Source organism: Ambystoma mexicanum, chromosome 3p (assembly GCF_040938575.1).
Source record: "Ambystoma mexicanum isolate Mex_15411 chromosome 3p, UKY_AmexF1_1, whole genome shotgun sequence".
Lineage (NCBI taxonomy): Eukaryota > Metazoa > Chordata > Amphibia > Caudata > Ambystomatidae > Ambystoma > Ambystoma mexicanum.
The window spans coordinates 1,010,992,952-1,011,010,564 of record NC_090925.1 but is presented as its reverse complement, the minus strand read 5'-3'; the positions used below and the strand labels follow the sequence as shown (position 1 = coordinate 1,011,010,564).

General features: G+C 45.3%; 1 protein-coding gene across 3 annotated transcripts in view; it reads right to left on the bottom strand.

The window, feature by feature from the left end:
• IFT52 (intraflagellar transport 52) overlaps positions 1 to 17,613 on the bottom strand; it is a 770,870-nt gene that overhangs the window by 553,100 nt on the left and 200,157 nt on the right. For all 3 annotated transcript variants that reach the window (XM_069652341.1, XM_069652339.1, XM_069652340.1), the window contains exon 3: positions 1,216 to 1,303. In XM_069652341.1, the coding sequence (XP_069508442.1) occupies positions 1,216 to 1,303 (88 nt within the window). The remainder of the gene's footprint in view (positions 1 to 1,215; positions 1,304 to 17,613) is intronic.

Genomic DNA, 17,613 nt, shown 5'->3' with positions numbered 1-17,613 from the left:
TCTATAAATCCCTCATTCCGACTACAAACCCGCCATCACCGGTGCAAAAGCTAGATGGGAAAAGTCATTGCATGTCAACATATCGGAGGAAGACTGGTGTTATAGTCTCTAACAAACTCAAAAAGTGGTGCCTAAAACTTATACACTTCAACTTCCTCCATCAAACATATCACACACCAGCAAAAACCAACAAACATCACCCAGACGCAGAAGCGAAATGCAACAGATGCGGGACAATCTCAGCGAACTTTGTTCACCTAGCATGGGAGTGCCCTGAGCTAATGCCTTTCTGGAAACAAGTCCTGGAGACGACAGCTGCTATTGTGGGAGAACCAATACAGCCGAGCCACACAGCAGCCCTGTTGGGCATGACTAGGCTGCTCTCAGCTCCAATAAGAAAACTGTCCGTGGTTCTGTTGACTCTGGCTCGGAGGAGGGTTGCCATGGCCTGGGGCCGAGGCCCCTTCCCCCCCCCCCCCCCCGACAGTCGCCGCATGGCGCAGAGACTTGCTTTATTACCAAGATGTTGAAATAGACTTCATCAAACTCCTTCCATTGCACGCCCGGCCACCAGACATCTGGGGACCACTGACACTGTTCTTGAGGGGCGAAGTGGAGGATCACGCATCTGACTCCTCAGACTCGGAAGATACCCCTCGGTGAGGGCCGGCCCATGTTATTTCCATATCCTTGGAGTGAGAGCTAAAAGTAGCTCGCACGCAGCTAAAGAGGACGCTGTGTCTGGGGGGCGGGGATGTTGGAGGGGTGTGGGGATGGACACCGGGTGGGTCCTGGGTCAAGGCGCAAAGTTTAAAGTCCACCCTAATGTGGGTGTGAAGTTGTATTGTGGTTTAAATACCTAAAAATAAAGTTTTTTAAAAAAAGTCAGGCCACAGACCAGCTCACAACATTCCTTTATTAATAAAGTACGGTATGGCTAGAGAGAGTGGTTCCACCCGTTTGAAAATTAACCTGGTTCCCTTTTTAGTTGAATTGTGAGGGTAAATATAGCACCAAGAGGATGGAGAGTCATAGGTAAATGTATATGGAAAGTCAGAGAAAAGTACAGACCATGGTCAAAATGGAAAAGAAAAAGTGGATAAATAAAAAAAAACACTTTTTTTAGATAGCGAAGTGAAAAAGCCAAATAAGTGTGCTTTGGTAGACAGAAGGAAAGGGAAAACACAAACTAACAAAGCAATAAGGAAAGCTTACCTCTGCAGCAGTAAACTTTTCTCTGGGCCCTGCTGTGACCCAAAGTTTCACCCCCATCAACTTTTCTGATGTGATCTCATCTTTCAAACTGTAGTGAGAAGGTCAAAAAAAAAAAGAAGTTAGAGAGAACTCAAGTGTTAAAGTTCAAATTCAATAGCAATAGAACAAATATTTATTTTAGAAGCTATTCAGTGAGTATTATTTTCATAATTGGAGTACAGCAGTTACTGGTGTCTATTCAAATGCTATTTATATATTATAAAGTGTAACTATTTTTTAATGATGTGCAGATAAACGCAAAACTGACATTGGCAGCTTTAGAACTTTTTCTGACTAATGTCACATGGACGAAGGAATACACAGCTACTGACACCAAAATAAGCGGAAGCGTTTAAAAAAAATAAAAAAAATAAAATCACAGGTGAAACATGAGATTATTGCATGGACATTGGTTCAGAATGGGTGTAAGAAAGCTTCTTCGGAAATGTAGTCATTGAATTCAGAATTATAAACCAAGAACAGCAAACAAAAGGTATTCAGAAAGTTCCAGACAAAACGTTCTCCTGTTTAAGTCGCTCTAACATTCAGTCTTTAAGTCTTCTGAGGACCACAAGACGTGCCCAAGTGTCTCAGGATGTAGGGCTTCCTCCCTGTGTCAAGTGTCCCAAAAGGCCTTCTCGTCACTAGGTTTGTCTTTTACTCAGGGATATGGTGCACTGCCACCTTTCCACAGCCAGGGATATAGCACTCTGCTCACTATTCCATACCTAGGGACATAGTGCCTTGCTCATTCACTCACTCCTTCCTTCCTTCCTTCTCCAAAGTAGCACACCCCTCTAGGTACACAGGGTTTTCCTCATCTGTGGACAAAGTCAGTCTCTCAGTCTCTCTCTCTCTCTCCCCTCTCCGTCTCTCTCTCCCCTCTCCTCTCCTCTCCTCTCCTCTCCCTCCCCTCCCCCCTCTTTGGTCCAGCCTCTCTTTCTATTCAACTAAAGGGGCTCTCCATTTCACACAACAGCTCACACCTCTCCTGGGGTCTGTGAGGTGTACAAAATGAAAGCCAGACACAAAGTTGTCATGTTTTTGGTTAAAGACTTTTATTAACAAACGGGTTGGGAAAATGCCTCTCTGACCCTGCTCTAACAGGAATTCCCCCTCCCCCATCTAAAACCAAAAAGTAAAGATCTGTCTGTGTCAGGATGTTAGAAATCAAAACCGTCCTCGTGGCCAAACATTCTATCCAGACCCTCACACTAAAAACCAAATAATAAAGTGAGAAGGGAAAGGTCTTTAACCTGGTGTTTGCAAAACGTTTTCAAAAATAAAAATAGAACAGAACATAAAAGTTCTCCAAGGTAACCGAATCTTGGTTCCCGAGGGTGGTTCCCTTACCCTAGATTCTTCAATGGTATGGCAATGTTTCTTGGTCTTACAGTTCTTTGCGACTTTGCTTGGCCCACAACAATCCTGTTAGGTACAAAGCTGCTTAGCCTCGTAAAATTTCCTCTTCAAAATGTTCCTTCTTAAAAATTCATCAAGAGTAACAAGCCTTGGTTCCAGAGGTTTACTCCCTTCCCCTGGATTCTTCTCCAACATCAATCACTCTTGGTCCGACAGTTCTTTGCTCTCCAAACATGGCTCTTTCTCTGGACTACCTATAGGTTTCGCCACTGTCTTGCCAGGATTTCTTGTATTCATAAGCAACAGTTCCTCCTTTATTTTCACAATCTTTATTCAACAAAACAATCCTTTTTGGGACTTTTTGTAGGCTTGCAATTGTCTGGTATACTCCCCTGCCGGGACTTCCCATGTACTTGTAGCTGCCTGGTTTACTGCCCTGCCAGGACTTCTTACTTCTATACATATATGACAGTTTCTCTTTACATCCAAAATGGCATATATCTTCCTTGGTTTGGTATATCAAGTTGTTATAATGTTTTAAGTTTTCCCCGATATCTGCATTCCATGCACTCATATTGTTGGGGGTCATGTTTGTACTCTGCCCTTTTTACTTGCAAACAATCTTCTTATTGTTTCTTTCTCTGTAGCTTTACAATGTTCAAACTGGGTTTGGCACGGGCACCTAAACGCCCCGAGGTCCCCACTTTGCTTGGGCTGACTCACCGGCTCTGTGTGGCGGCTTCGGTCCTGTTCAGGGCTGTACAGCATCAATTTGCCACCTGCTTTCCACTCTGGTCTGCTTTGACGTCTCCCGGGCTTCTCTCGTTGCTCCGCTCCTTCACGTCTGCTTTTCTTCTGGTTCCAGTGAGTATAATAACACTGCTTCCTCCAGCTGCTGAACGCCCAGGAATCTTCCTGTGGTTCCTGGCAACTCCGCAGTACGTCCTATTTGCGCAATGTTACTTTCCCTCTCGGATGGCGAGCCCCTTGACTCTGCCACACCAGCTTGTGCCTTCAGCTTCCACACACCTCCGAGGAAGATGCAACGTCTTCTCGTTAACAGCTGCTGCCAATCGTTTGGTTTTCATCTTTAAATGTCCCGCGCACCGGTGCTTTCTGAAAACAACTAGCACCCTCATGGAGCTTGGTGCTCCTTCTGTTTTGCATCATTTCCTTCATCCTCCTCGTCCCAGTCCTTCGGTGGTTGTGGGAAGTGGAGTCCATGGATGTCAACTGATGCATAGTACATGGAGAATCTCTCTCAATGGTTCCAAATGAAAAAGCAGTTCTATATAAAGGGGAATCAGAACTGAAAAAGGTATTTTTGAAGCTTTCACTTTTTAGACCAGGGATGGGAGTTTGGGTGTTGGGAAAAGGTTTCTCTATTTTCCCCTCAAAGGGGGGGGGGGGGGACAGCTCCATGGCAATAGGGTATTGGGTTTCAAGGGGTCTCCTTGATGGGCAGATGGGGGGAATACCATGTCTCAGCCAATGAAACCATGACATCTCTCCGGTGGTTGTCTCCTCCCATGAGATCCTCCTTCATAAGGCTGCCCCCTGGGTCAGGATGTCACATGGGATGAGGTCACCGCCGGGGAAACAGTGGGGAGTCCATCGGATTCATCACCGGTTCCAGGGGTTTACCTCTTCCTCACAGAAGCATACCCCTCTCCTGGTTTTTAGGAGGGTTCTTCTCCACCCTTAGGGAAGCAGACAGAACATGTGGTGTTCAGGGGGCTCTTCTCTCTGGAGCATACCCGTCTTAAGGGCATCAGGTGGGATCCTCTCCCCCTTCTCCTTGGGTTTGGGAGGTGATCTCCTGCCTCACTAGAGCACATCCTTCCGGGATCAAGGGGCACCCCTGCTCTGGTACTCTCTGACTCTCCTCAGATCCAAGCCCAAAAGACAGTCTGTTTCTTAGACTTGGTTATAAAGCCCTCACCATTCTCCCTTTGGCTAAGGCAAACATTTGAATTGATTGGATAATTACCTTCCCATACCAAGCAAAGGGAAGGACGCCTTTAAAATGGTTCGCTACATAGAATATGTTTAAAGTAAAGGTGTTAAAACAGGCTTGATCTTCTTTATACCAGTTCAGTTTTTGGGGCTCTACATTTCCAAATTTGCCTGCAGGACAAGAGGTGATGGAATACATTTGAGGTGTCCTTGCTTGATTCTGGGTTTCCCTCGGAGGCGCTGACAGATCTGCATCCACACAGAGGGGTTACTTTGAACCTCCGTTCGAATTTTTACATAGGCTATATTTGGGTACCTTGACCCAAAGTTGTTCGGATCAGCCACCTGACATCTTTGCTAATTTATGACGACACACGGTTGAATAGTTGTCTCCCGAATTTGTGGCTTGTTTGGATAGTAGGCTGGGTTAGGCTGCTATTACAGCGGAATTCTGAACCCGTGCAGACGGTCCTGGGTTACCGAAGACTAAAGTCGTTTCTCCATGACCAACGCACCTTAATATATGCCTGATTTCCCTAATGAGGTGAACAGCATCGACATCCAGCGGGATCAGCAATCATGTTGATGGTGAAGGCGGCAACTTAGCTGCTTCTACCACTTCTTGCTTACCGCTTGACACTATATTGATAGTGTGCATTACTGGTTAGCTCTGACATTGATCAGGCAACTCTGCAGTGATTAAAAGGGCCCCCTTTTGTTGGCCTGGATTTTTTAGCCTTCATACTTGCACAAGCAGTAGCTATTATGAATAGTTGTTTTTTGAATACATGCCCCTGATGAATTTCCCTGTACTGTGTGTGATGTGGTTGTATGAGGAATGAAACATGTTGGGTTGATTGGGTATGATGCAGTATGAGTCTTTTGTGTAATTCAGTTTTGAGATCAATGTAGGTGAATGTGTTTGCCCCTTGTGTGTCCCTTTGAATAGCGATTGCTCCTCTATTCTGGTTGTGGAACATGATTTCAGGTAGTTCCCCCTACTGTCACTGTTCCAGTGTATTTTGTTTTGAGTTTTTCCTTGTCAACTTTTCACATTGTATTGTGTTGCTATATATTAATAGCCTTCTCAAGGTTTTTTAACCATTGTGAACCAATTAAATAAAATACATATTTTTGGTAAAAAAATGTTTTTGTTTTGAATGTACATTGTGCAATTTGAACATGGTCTGTTTCCACACTTTAGGGTGGTGAGTTATAATTTCTTCCACTTCCAGTCTGGAATACTGATCTAGCAAGAGGTTGATGCTACACCTGTGTTACTCCACTGTCCACCAAACCCTTTGTATGAAATGTGTAGGTTTTCCTTTGTTAGGGGGCAAGTTTGGTGGAGCAGTATAAATACCCTGTTCCCCCTTCCTCTCCTTGTGTTAATTTTTACATTTGTTATGAACCTTCTGTAATAGGCTAAGGAAGGCTCTCAAGTGGTGGCTGGTTTTTGGTATCAGGGTTTCTTGTACAGCTTTAATTATTTCTGTCTGTGGTTGACCGAGTATGTTCCCGACAAAAAACAAATACTTTAACAGCAGACTGAACAAGTAAGACATTTTTTTGGGTTATCTGTGAGACCTGCCTTTCTTAGAGCCTGGTAACCTCAAAGATGGAATAAGTGTTTTTCCCAAGTTTTACTGTGAGTGACTATGTCATCCAAGTAACCTCGGCAAAAACTTTAAAATGGTTGTAGGATCTGGTCCATCAGTCTAAGGCTGCAGGGACTCCATGGAGTCCGAACAGTAAGACTTTAAATTGGAATAGCCTTCATGAATGGAAAGCGATATCTTCTCTTTGTCTTCTGGGTTCACTGGTACCTGCCAATATCCCTGTCTTTGATCAATGGTCGAGTTCCTCAAAGGTTGTAATCCTGCTGTTCGTTTAAACTGCTAGTAATCTTGGCTGCCCAAGTGCAGGCTCTTCAATCTTCACAGGGGCTGGTTCTCTGGGCGGGTACCGGCGGATATGGTAGTCTTCCCACAAACAGCAGGATCAGAACCTTTGAGGAACTCGATCAGTGAACCACTGACATTAAAAGCACAGAATCGTCCAACTATCTAAACCATTGAACAGCCAGTTATCCAACTGAATTGTGTGAGTCTACACATTGTACCAAACCATGGATCCCAAAAACCATGTTACCAACACCAAGCAGGTGACCACATATAGAATCCACCTTGCCTTGAAAAAGCCCCTTAGGTCGAAACAGGTGTTTGCTGTTCTGTTCATTCACCAATGCACTATTGCAACTATGATTATAATTGTAACCTGTCACAAGGACGAGTCAGACACTGACACAGCGCTGCTAGCATTTACTGTGCCGTCACATTACTGACAAATAAAAAAAACATAGGAGAAGAACTCCTTGACAAACACTGCAAGCGCAAAGTTGCCTTTGGTCCTGCTTTTCTCCAAGGCACTTGGGGTGTGTCCCCAGGCCAAGGCACATGCAGCATGTGCTCGTGAAACCCATTTCAATATAATAAAACATACGCTGAGCGCAGGGGAATACCCGGTTCATCACCCACTCAACTTGCTTTCTATTATAACTAACATCTTTTCAACGCCCTGTCGGACGATTTCCCTGCGTGCCTCAGGAATTCTAGACGGTATCAGATTGATGACCATCTGGAGGAGTGTGGATATGATGAAAAATTCCCTTCACTCTGCCTGGTTCACTGTTAAAGACATCCAGAAACTGGTCTTGGAGGTCTTGTTTCCAGTCTGGTGAAAGATCGCAAGGTATTAGATTGACACCCACTATTTCTTCAGATAGGAGACTGGCCATTACAACCGGAAAATTCAATCAGATCTTCTCGCCACTCTTTTAAAAGGTTGATTTGATAAATTTGACTTTTAGCTTTTGTCTTTCTGGCTGTGAGACACAGTAATTGTAAGGACCAGTTTGTTCAATAACCTCATAGGGTCCATGCCAACGGGACAACATCTTATGCTCTGAGGTAGGGATGAGCACTAATAATTTTTGGCCAATAGAGAAGGATTGAGGGACTGCCTTCCGGTCATAGTTGGTTTTTTGTTGTTCTTGAGATTTGCTAAGTACCGCCATATGTTCTTTGAACCGCTGGGCAATCTGAGATAGGGGTACTATGGCTTCTTCCCACGTTCTTCTTTACATATTTAGAACATCTCGGGGGTCACGTCCGTAGAAAAATTAGAAGTATGAAAACCCTAGAGATGCCTGTGGAGCTTTGCGAATGGCAAAGAGGGCCCATGGTATCATCATGTCCAAATTTCTGCCATCGGCTTGCACCAACTTCTTAAGTACCATTTTTAAAGTGTTGTTAAACCTTTCTACTAGCCAGTCAGTTTGTGGATGATACAAAGAAGTTCTTAGGGTTTGGATCTGCAGAACTTGTTTTACCTCGGCTACGAGTCGACTCATAAATGTAGTCCACTGGTCAGTCAGGATTTCTTTAAGGAAACCTACCAGAGCTAAGAGAGGAATAAGATGTTTGGGTATCTGTTGCAAGGTGTTATTACGCATAGGGAATGTCTCTGGATATCCTGTGGCCTAGTCGGAAATCACCAGAATTTACCGTTTCCTAACCTAGAGACTTCAAGGGGTCCTACAATGTCCATCGCTATTTTCGAAAAGGGGTAATTAATTATAGGGAGCGATTGTAAGAGAACTAGTGGGGGGAGTATGTGTGGCTATTTTCTGATATAAGGTGCAAGACAGTATGTCATTTTTAACCACCGCATACACTCCTGGCCAGTAAAACCAGCTCAGTAGTTCCCAAGTGTCCTGCCGTAAGATGTGCATGTGCAATTTCTAAAACCATTCTCCTATGGCTTTGTGGAACCACAATTTCTGAACAGCGAGTCCCTTCGGGGCTGGTATCTCCTCAGTATAATAACCCATGTCTAATAAAAAAGAATGGGCTTCTTTGGTTCTCCCTTCTTCCTCAGAAGTAGCTTTGAGGAATGCCACCACTAACATGGGGTTGTTACGCTGTGCGAAATCCAGGTCAGGAATTATTTCAGTTTCCTCCTCACTGGTTGTTGTCCTTAAAACCTTAGGGTTTGTTTCGGTTGCTAGATCTGCTTCACCAAAACCTTTGATTCAGTATTTTGTGAGGAACCCATGGTATCAAAAGTACGGAAATACAGTGATGCAAGTTTTAAAATCTTTACCGATTGGTTTTAAAGGGGTTGTAGACTTCCTATCTGGCCCCATCACTAAACTAGGAGCAAGCTCGACCATTAAATAAAAGAAAACAGTCCCTGTAAAAATAAAGAAGTATCTAATAACCCTATTGCCTGCCCTAAGCTTATGCAATAACTACTGAGGGGAATTATGAATGTTCAATGAAAAAAGAAAGTGCATCAAAATAGGTCAGGATGGCTGCAAGTTTTTCAGCAATGACCTTCCCCTTTGGATAAGTCACAGGTCCAGAGAATAACTGCAAGGAGGATGGCTGGTACAGGTCTGCTACTTGGGCATCCTTCCAAGCAGCTAGGGTACAATTCACTTCCAGGGCAACTCTTCTGGGTCTAGAGTCAAAATGTCACAATAGGCTTCTCTTGCCTCTTTCAGTATTAACTCAATATAGTTCTGTTCTCAGTATTCAAAATGGTGTCCCCTCTGGTTCCCTTCACCCAAGCTCGGACTTTCTTTGCATAGGATTCACAAATGTCACATTAGCCTAACCGGTTCACCTGGTTCAGACTTGAGCCTGTTAGTTTCAATAGAGACAGTTCACGACATGCTTCCCTCTGTCAGGCTCGAGCCCGTCTCCTTCACACACATTACTACAGACTTCCCTCTGTTGGAAGTGGACCTGCCAACATGTGTAATTCACTTAAAGTTTCCCTTGAAGACTTTTGATACTGCACAAGATGGCGCACAGCTCTACATGACCATTTCAAATCGGGTTTAACAAAGTTCACATAGGTTTTTCTCACAGGCCCCTCAAATTTCTGGCTACAGAAACACTACGTCCTTGTATTGCTTTTACTTCACAACGCACAGTTCGCACGTTCACAGAAACCTTTGCCAAAAACACTATCAGAACATTTTGTCAAAGTATTGCACTGCATGTCCCACAATGCACTTCTTCCCTGGGTCCTTTTTGATTCTCCTGGGTCACTACCCTTCTTGGATAACCTCCAAGCCTAGCTGCTCCTCTGTGGTGGGGTCCTCGCGGCACTTCAGGATTAATCCCTGGTTTGGAGGCCTCCCCAATGCAGGTTTCGTTCTCTTGGATCTGTGTCTCCCACTTTGCTCCTGACGCTGCATGCTACCGAGTGTCTCTTGCCTTATTTCTCCCGACAGCACCGGACAGAGCAGTAGTTCCCTTTTGATATGCGGGTTTGGGGTCAGGGTCTTCGCCACCTGCCCCTCAGACCCCTTTTGGGTTGGTTCTGGACCAAATGGAGTAAGCCTTGCCCTGGGCATGACCAACAGAGTGCAGGCTGCGCGGTTCCGGCTCCATGGAGGCTCGGCTCCCTCACCACGCTATAGCCCTTAATGAGTACTGGGCTAGCGTTTCTGCACACCACTCTCCTGAGGCCACCAGCTTCTGCTTCCTTCTGTTCCTGGGTCTCCTGTCTGGGCAGTAACCACAACTTGCTCCAGCTGAGTGCCTAGAATATAGGGTAGGGATACTCTGCCGGTCTCTGCCTTGCAGCCTCCCTCCTGGCTTCCCAAGAGCAACTGTCCTTTTCCCCTTAACAGCCTCTCTTTATACACCTGTGTAGTGTTAAGGGTTTGCAGGTGTTTTGTCAGGGTTCGGTATGCCTGACCTTGCCTGTCCACGTTAGCGGGACAATATGGAGAAAGTCCATAGGAACCCATAGACTGTTGATTCCAGTGGGCATTCTTCGTAACTCCCGGTTGCTTCCTCTTCTTCAGAGTTTAAGTGGGAAACGGCAAAGGGGAAATGAAGTTGAGATGGAAATATCCCATGGGTGTTAGTTTACATCCACCTGGTATTCCAGGAAGGTGATTATTGGATTTGTAGTGTTGCGGAGTGGCAACATTTGTATTGGGGGTTTAGCGATAAATCTTGAGTTCCCCTGTTTTCTCCTTTTCCGTAAGGGAAAAGGTTGGGGGAAGGACGGGACATTGATGCCAATGTCCCAAAACAACACAGGGGATGTCGGGTAGGGGTGTGTCAGAAAGCAGAGGATACCGTGTCTCGCCTGAGGGTGCTCTCCTCGCAGTCCGCAAGGACCGTCTATGTGATCCTCCCTTAATCGTCCACTCCCAGGGTCTGTATTCAAGCGGGATGGCCCCCCCGAACAAAGGATTCCCAGGGTCTAAAGGTGACAACATCCTCAGGTTTCTCAACATTTTCAGTTTGACACTTATAGGGTTTGGGGAAAGAGCTTTCTGTAGAATGCCTTGGGCCACCCTTTCCCCTGCGTTGATGTGGTACTTTTTTTGCCATTGTTTTGTATCAGTATCTTAACATCCCCTCTATAATCTGCGTCTATTAGCCCGGCCATCGCGTATAGGCCATATTTCAAGGCCAGACCTGGCTTAGAGGCTAACCTTATGGAGGTCATAGGCAGATGGGTAACACCAAGTCTGTAGAAATGAGTTGTCTCTCTCCAGGGTCTAAGCTGGTTTCTAGACTACTGGAGAGGTCAAAGCCTATAGATTCTTTAGTGGCTACCAAAGGATCACTGGCCCGTTCACTAAGTTTGGTAAATCTATCTAAGGGTCCCCTTGGTTTGTGTCAACCAGGTCCAATCCTACTCCTGACACCATATGTAAGGCTGCAGAAGTGAGGCTCGGACACGGAGGTGACGTGATTTTTGTTAAAGACTTTTATTTAAAGAAGTTGCTAAGTTGGAAAACTGCCTCTGCCCCTAAAACCAAGAGGGGCTTCTCTGCCACAAAAAAACGAATGAGAATGGCAGGATGTCAAAGAAAATGCAAGTCAACTGCCGTGTCCAAAAACCCTATTTCTGACCCTAAAACTAATAACTTAAACTTAAGTGCAAGGGGTTTGTTTTACTTAGCCTTCAGAGGCTTTCAAAATGATGCAAAACAATGTTCTTTACTTTCGTGTGTCCCACTCTTCTGAATCACAGAGGGTAGATCTGGTTCACTCGCATGCCAGACACTACCAGTGGGATCATGCACTACTGTCTTTGAGGATACCCTTCTTTTATTCTTCCGAGTCCCAGACCCCAGGTTCTCTTAAATTCACTTCATTTCACAGTTAACCTGGGTTCCTTCTCTACCCGTACTGGAACAATGAAGACCTGTAAATGATGAAGCCCTTCCTAATTCTCAGACTTTCCTATGAGTGTGGGTACCAGACTCGCAGTTACATCCTTCGATTGCTTGGTTTACTCACCTGCCAAGCATACATTTTTTCTTTTCTCTCTCTGTATCTTAGGGTCCCAGACCCTCTTATCTCATTCTTGGTATCTATTCTCCGATCCTCTAGCACCTCTCGGGTCACACTCGTACCCGTTAGTGTGGTTCACATCAATGCAGGCATCTCCTGGGCAGCCACGTTCTTCCACGAGGCTCTGGTAGCATTTGGGTACTTAACTTCAGCGGTGTCGCAGGTTGCTGTTTCTTCCTCGGGGGGCGGGGACACAGTTTCCCTCTCCAATACTTTCCGAGGCTTCGGAAATCCCAGAGGTTCTGTTCGGAAGCAGCCCGCATAGTACCTTCTTCTTGGACTATCCTCAGGCGCTCTCTCTCCTCTGTACACTGCATCCCGTCCTGCTTCGCTCCCTCCGTCGGACAGGCGCCCTTCGCGGTTCCTCCGGGGAGGATGGTTTTTCTTGGTTCGGCTTCCCACTTCTATTTTGTATCGGATATACAATCAGATCCTGAGAAAGACTAGACTGTTCACTCCTGTTCTCTGCAATGATCTTCATGTGTCCATCCATCTTCTTCACAGTACTTATATTGTGGATGACTGACAGGAAAGTTTTGTTCTTTTGGGTCCCAGTAATTTTTACAGGTATAAGGATGGTTTACCTTACATAAGTACATGTTAGCAATGTCTGGTAAAGAGGAAAAAAGGATATGCTTTGGGAAAGTTCTGAGATATGGGAAACATACCGCTTTCTATTGGAACGATGGTCTCTAGTCCCGTAAGGGGTTTTCTCCCTCAAGTGATCTACCCCTGTGCACCACCCCCAGGGGGGACTATTGGACTGTGGCTGCACTGCCCGGGCCCCATGGGGAAAGGCCTCACCCTAGGGAAAAAGGGACAGCAATCAAAGAGTCATCGCAATGGGCTGATGCCAATATCGTACCAATTTTGGGAAATTATCAGAGTATCGCCATGTAGTCCCTATCAGGGTGGTCTAGACCAAAGTACTGCAACCCCTAGCACACACTCTCCAGTCAGTCACAACTAATCCTTTACCTTAAAAAATCAAATGTTCCAAAAAAAAAAATAATAAAGTTCAGAATAGTCAAATCAAATAGTGCAATGAAGAAAATGAACTTAAAGTCCTTCTCTTAGGTGAAAAGTGTTGATGGTAAAATATCTAATCCTTCATAAAACGAATGAAGTCCATCAGTTCAGAGAGGCTTTCTCCCAGGACTCCTCAGGTAGACAACCAACAGGGCAGCTTATAAGAAGAATTCAAACTGGGACCTTGTAGTTGCCTTTTAGGTGAAGGGCCTCTTAGCTGAGGGATCAGCTGGGTCCTGCACTTTGGTTCTTTATTTCAGTCCTCTGGGCGATTGATCCCTCTCTTGGTTGTGTGGTATGTTGCCCCAACCTCCCGTTGAGGTTCCATCACGCTCTCTCTCTCTGATGCTCACAACTTTAGGAGACCTTGATATGTGCCCCTCTCCTCTTCAGGGATCCAGCTTCTGTCCTGGTCCATCTACCAGGGTCTTAGCAGCAAGGATTTACATTAGCCTTTTCCCCAAGCTTCCCGGCTTGTCTGCGCTTTCACCTTTCTGGCGTAGATGAGAATGCAGGGGTACTCTCCTCCTTCCCCCTGGGTCAATCGGTTTCCTCCAGGCTCTTCATGCAGCTTTCGGGTGGTAAGTGGTCCAGGGTAGTCCAAGCTTCTTCACCCAGACAGTGATACAGGGTAGTTCAGGCTCCTTCACCTAGGCACCAACTCATCCTTCAGGATACATCTCCTTTTCCTGAACAATCATATGGAGAGAAGTACAGGGAACCTGTCCCTGACTGAGAATTTCAGAGTGAGCTGGCTTTTCTTATATAGCCAGGCTCTTCCTCATACTGTTGCATGCCGATTGGTGGAAAGCCCAGATTACAGGATTGGATGGCAGGGTGTTTCCACTCTAGTCCTCCTGTGTTAGGCTCTTTCAATTGGCCATCTGAAGTTCTATTAGTTCTATTGCGGTTTCACGTTATTTAATTTTTTTTTTTTTTTAATGTATTCTTGGTTTTATTCTGGCCTCCATTTAAATATTGTCTGAACCTTGGGGCTCAGGCTTTTAATCAATTGAAGTACCCCTTACATTTGCTCATGTACCTCTAGGGGGACTTGAACCTAGGTGCTCCCATAGGCTTTCTAGTGTTCCAAACATCCGGGTCTTGCCCTGGTACTGTTGAAGGAACAGTTAGGGCCTTTCCTAAGGTCCTGCAGGGTCTCTGCTGTCACCTCTTATCCACTTCCATACTGCAGAGCGCAGCATGCCGCTGTCCCAGCTCCCGTGCTCCAGCATAAGCATGCTGCTCCATCACCACCAAGCAGTCATGGTTAAGTCTCTTGTGGGGAAGGTGCCACTGTTATTCACCACAACATACAGAATATTGCCTCTGGGCTTTGGCTAAGGCTAATGAAAGCTATTGCCAAGGGTCCCACTATAAACACAGTAAAGATCAAGGTTTTGGCTGTAGGGTCACGCAAGCAGCTGAAAGTTGAAGGAGCAAGACTTCAGCCAGTAAAGTGTTTGATTATTTAGATGGATTTCTTCTGGTGGATTACGATGATTGCAGGTACAGCAGTGTTATTATGCTGCATCAAGCCTCTGGGGGTCATCAAATACCTGGGTGGTAAGTGTGGACTCCTTACTAGAAGGGTCCCTTTGGAGGCTTACTGAGTCAAGACATTAGCTAGTGCTATGTGTAGATATGAAATCTAGATGTACGTAAATGCACAGACAAACAGGTGACTGAAAATAAGGCTCTGAAATAAGCGCCCCCCATAAGAGTTAAACCCATTGCCAAGCAAATCGTTTTAAAAAACGCATACCAGAAAAGGTGCATGCATCCCAGATGCAAACTGTTTAGAAGTCCCATCTCAAAGAAGTTGCATACCTTGTGGAAGCAGGAAACACCTATGGTTCTGGCATATTAGGAAATGAATGAAACCTAGGCCTTGTGGAACTGTGGTATTCCCCAAATAATGTAACTTAGGCCGATGTAGCTAGGATTCAAGATGCTTTTTGGGACCATCAGGAAAACTCCACTTTATCATATGGTTAATACTGTGGTGAACCAGAAGAAGGACTCGGACTACAATGGGTCATGATTGAAGGGTGTTTATTCGAAATAAAAGAAAAACGCATATCTGGCCCTACTGCTATGTGGAAAGTTCCTTACTTATTAAAACTAAACTAAGGGTGTAGTCCAAAAGAAACAGTTCTGAATCCAAATCCTAATAAACTAACTGGACCTACCACTTTAGAAAATCCAACTAGAAGAAAAAAAACGAGGCCAGAGAATAGCTTCTGCCTGGCCCAAACACTTAGATGACTTATTTTCAGTCTCAAAGTTCCTTTAGAATATAAGGACAGACTTCACAGTCTTCTTATAGATTCTGTTGATTACAAAATACAAATCCTCAGTTTTCTCTTCCATCAAGAAAAAGAAGGATTCTCCTTAGATCCATTTTCTGAGATTTTGATAAATGTTCAAATCACTTAGCACAATTCTTTAGGCCCAACCTTCATTGCACATGGACTCCCCAAAGTCCTGTGACTCTTTGGTAGGCGCACTAGCTCTCAATGAACAGGTTTCTGTGACCTATTTGGCTTTTCTAGCCTTTTTGCAAAGTGTTCATAGTGCTTTCAATCTGTTTTACATAGGAGGCAAGCACGTCTGACTATCAGTAGACCGTACCTCTGTCGGCTTTCCAAGCCTTGGCATAAAGCACACGTGTCTCTTTCACTCTGTTTTACATAGGTGTAATTTCTGTTCTCTCAGGCTCTCGCAAATCTGTCGGCTTCTCCAGCCTTTGCATAAACTATTTGTATCTCTTTCATTCTGTTTTACTTCAGGCGTGTACCTGTGCAGTTCTGTCAAGCTCTCGTACCTTTGTTGGCGTTCTCAGTAGTGGTTCTCTGTTCATGATTATCCGGTCTCCGTAACCTCTTCAGTTTTGCCAATCTTTGAAACCGTCCATAATCTTCACTGTCGCGTTTTCACTTCGGAAGCATTTACTTTCCTGTGGGTGCTCGTCTCAGCAGCAAAGGAACTTGCTGTGTGGAGCTTGTGGACCCGGGCTCCCTTCTTCCCTCTGGTCTCGTCATTGGTTGTGTGTGCCAGGCCCACCACTGCTCTCCTGAGGTCGTGTCACCACTTCAGACAGTTGTATGTCCATCTCAGTCTTTCTCCTGACCGGAGTCGCTCGCTCAGTCAGAACGCCCGCCTTCCAACCTCCAGCTTGCAGTTCTCTTCTTCAGTGCCCCTTTTGTTTCCTTGGCCTTGCGTGGTACCGTCCCTCCAGGAGGTCGTCTCTACCAAGTCTCGCCTCTGCGTAGCGATTACTCTCCTCCCTCTGTAGGAGTGTCTCCCCAACTCCCAGTCCTGTCTGCTATTATGTACGTCATCAGAAACAAAATAAATGTGTCCATTTTCTTTGATTATGGCATTCAGACGATGTTCAGCATTACCTAAAGTCAAAAGGAGTGAAAGAAGGGTCCTTGGTTTTTTATTGTCATAACGGGAGATACCAAAGTCTTTCCAGCACCCATATAGACATAGATTGTGTTTTAGACTGGGAGTTTGTCGTTGGAATGGGAGTCCTTATCCCCAAAGAAAGGAGTCACTCCCATTAAGGTCCCATTTGCACAGACCCCCAGGGAGGGTCTTGCTTAGGGTGCTCACTTCCCTAGTCTCAAATGGGGTTGCTCCCCTGTGTGGAGAAGGGACAAATTGTCCATATTAGTCACAATATCCAGACAAAACTTGAACTTGACCCACAAACAAGAAAGAAGACCCAGTCAGATTTGGAGGTTAGGACTGATCCCTCTATAGATCTGCTGGATCTCCTCTCCTTGAAATAAGTAGTTGGGAGGATATGGATCCGTGGGACTGTCTGATGTGATAAAAGACCAGTAGACACTCATTTTCTCCTCTGTCCCTTTTCCTTTTACCACACAAAGATATGGCTCGAGTACATTCTGATGAAAAGTCTGAGTTTGGTAGAATCCGGTAGGGGCTGTTATGGGCAAGGAAAAGATTTCTCCTGTGGTCCTTTTTGGATGTTGCCTCATTCCTGGTTAGAGCACTGAAGATTATGACTAGGCTGGCATGAGGGCTTTGCCCAGTTTCCGCAACCGGCCTTACCTTTTCTTCTCCTGAGAGATGAGAAGATTAAGCGAAGTAAGGTTGGTCGTACCAGGAAACCACAATGTCGAGCTGGACATTTAAAACCCACCTAACATGTACACCCCCCTCGAGCACCAAGATGTTTGGGTGGAAAAAGCCTTGGAGCAACAAAACAAAAACAAAAAACTCCCACAACCAGATACGACAGCAGCGATGGACACAAAATGATGAAGCCAACCGAAGATCAGCCAATTGGATTACAAATGGACCAGGATCAGCAGGAAGGGTAGGCAAAGGAAGAAAACGGCACCAGGGGATCCAGGGAGAATCTTCATGTAATTAGGCAATGGGGAGGCACAAGAAAAGAAAGCAGAGGCTCCAGAAAGGAAGTAATTTAGGGGGGAAAAGCGAAAGTAAAAAGGACAATATAACTACAAGGGATTTACTAGCCACAGAAAGTGGGTGTGGGGGAGGGTCACCCACTCAGAGTAGTAAAGGGTTGAGATGCGCTAGGGCTCTGGCGCTGCCGGGTGTTAATGAATCCATGGTGTGC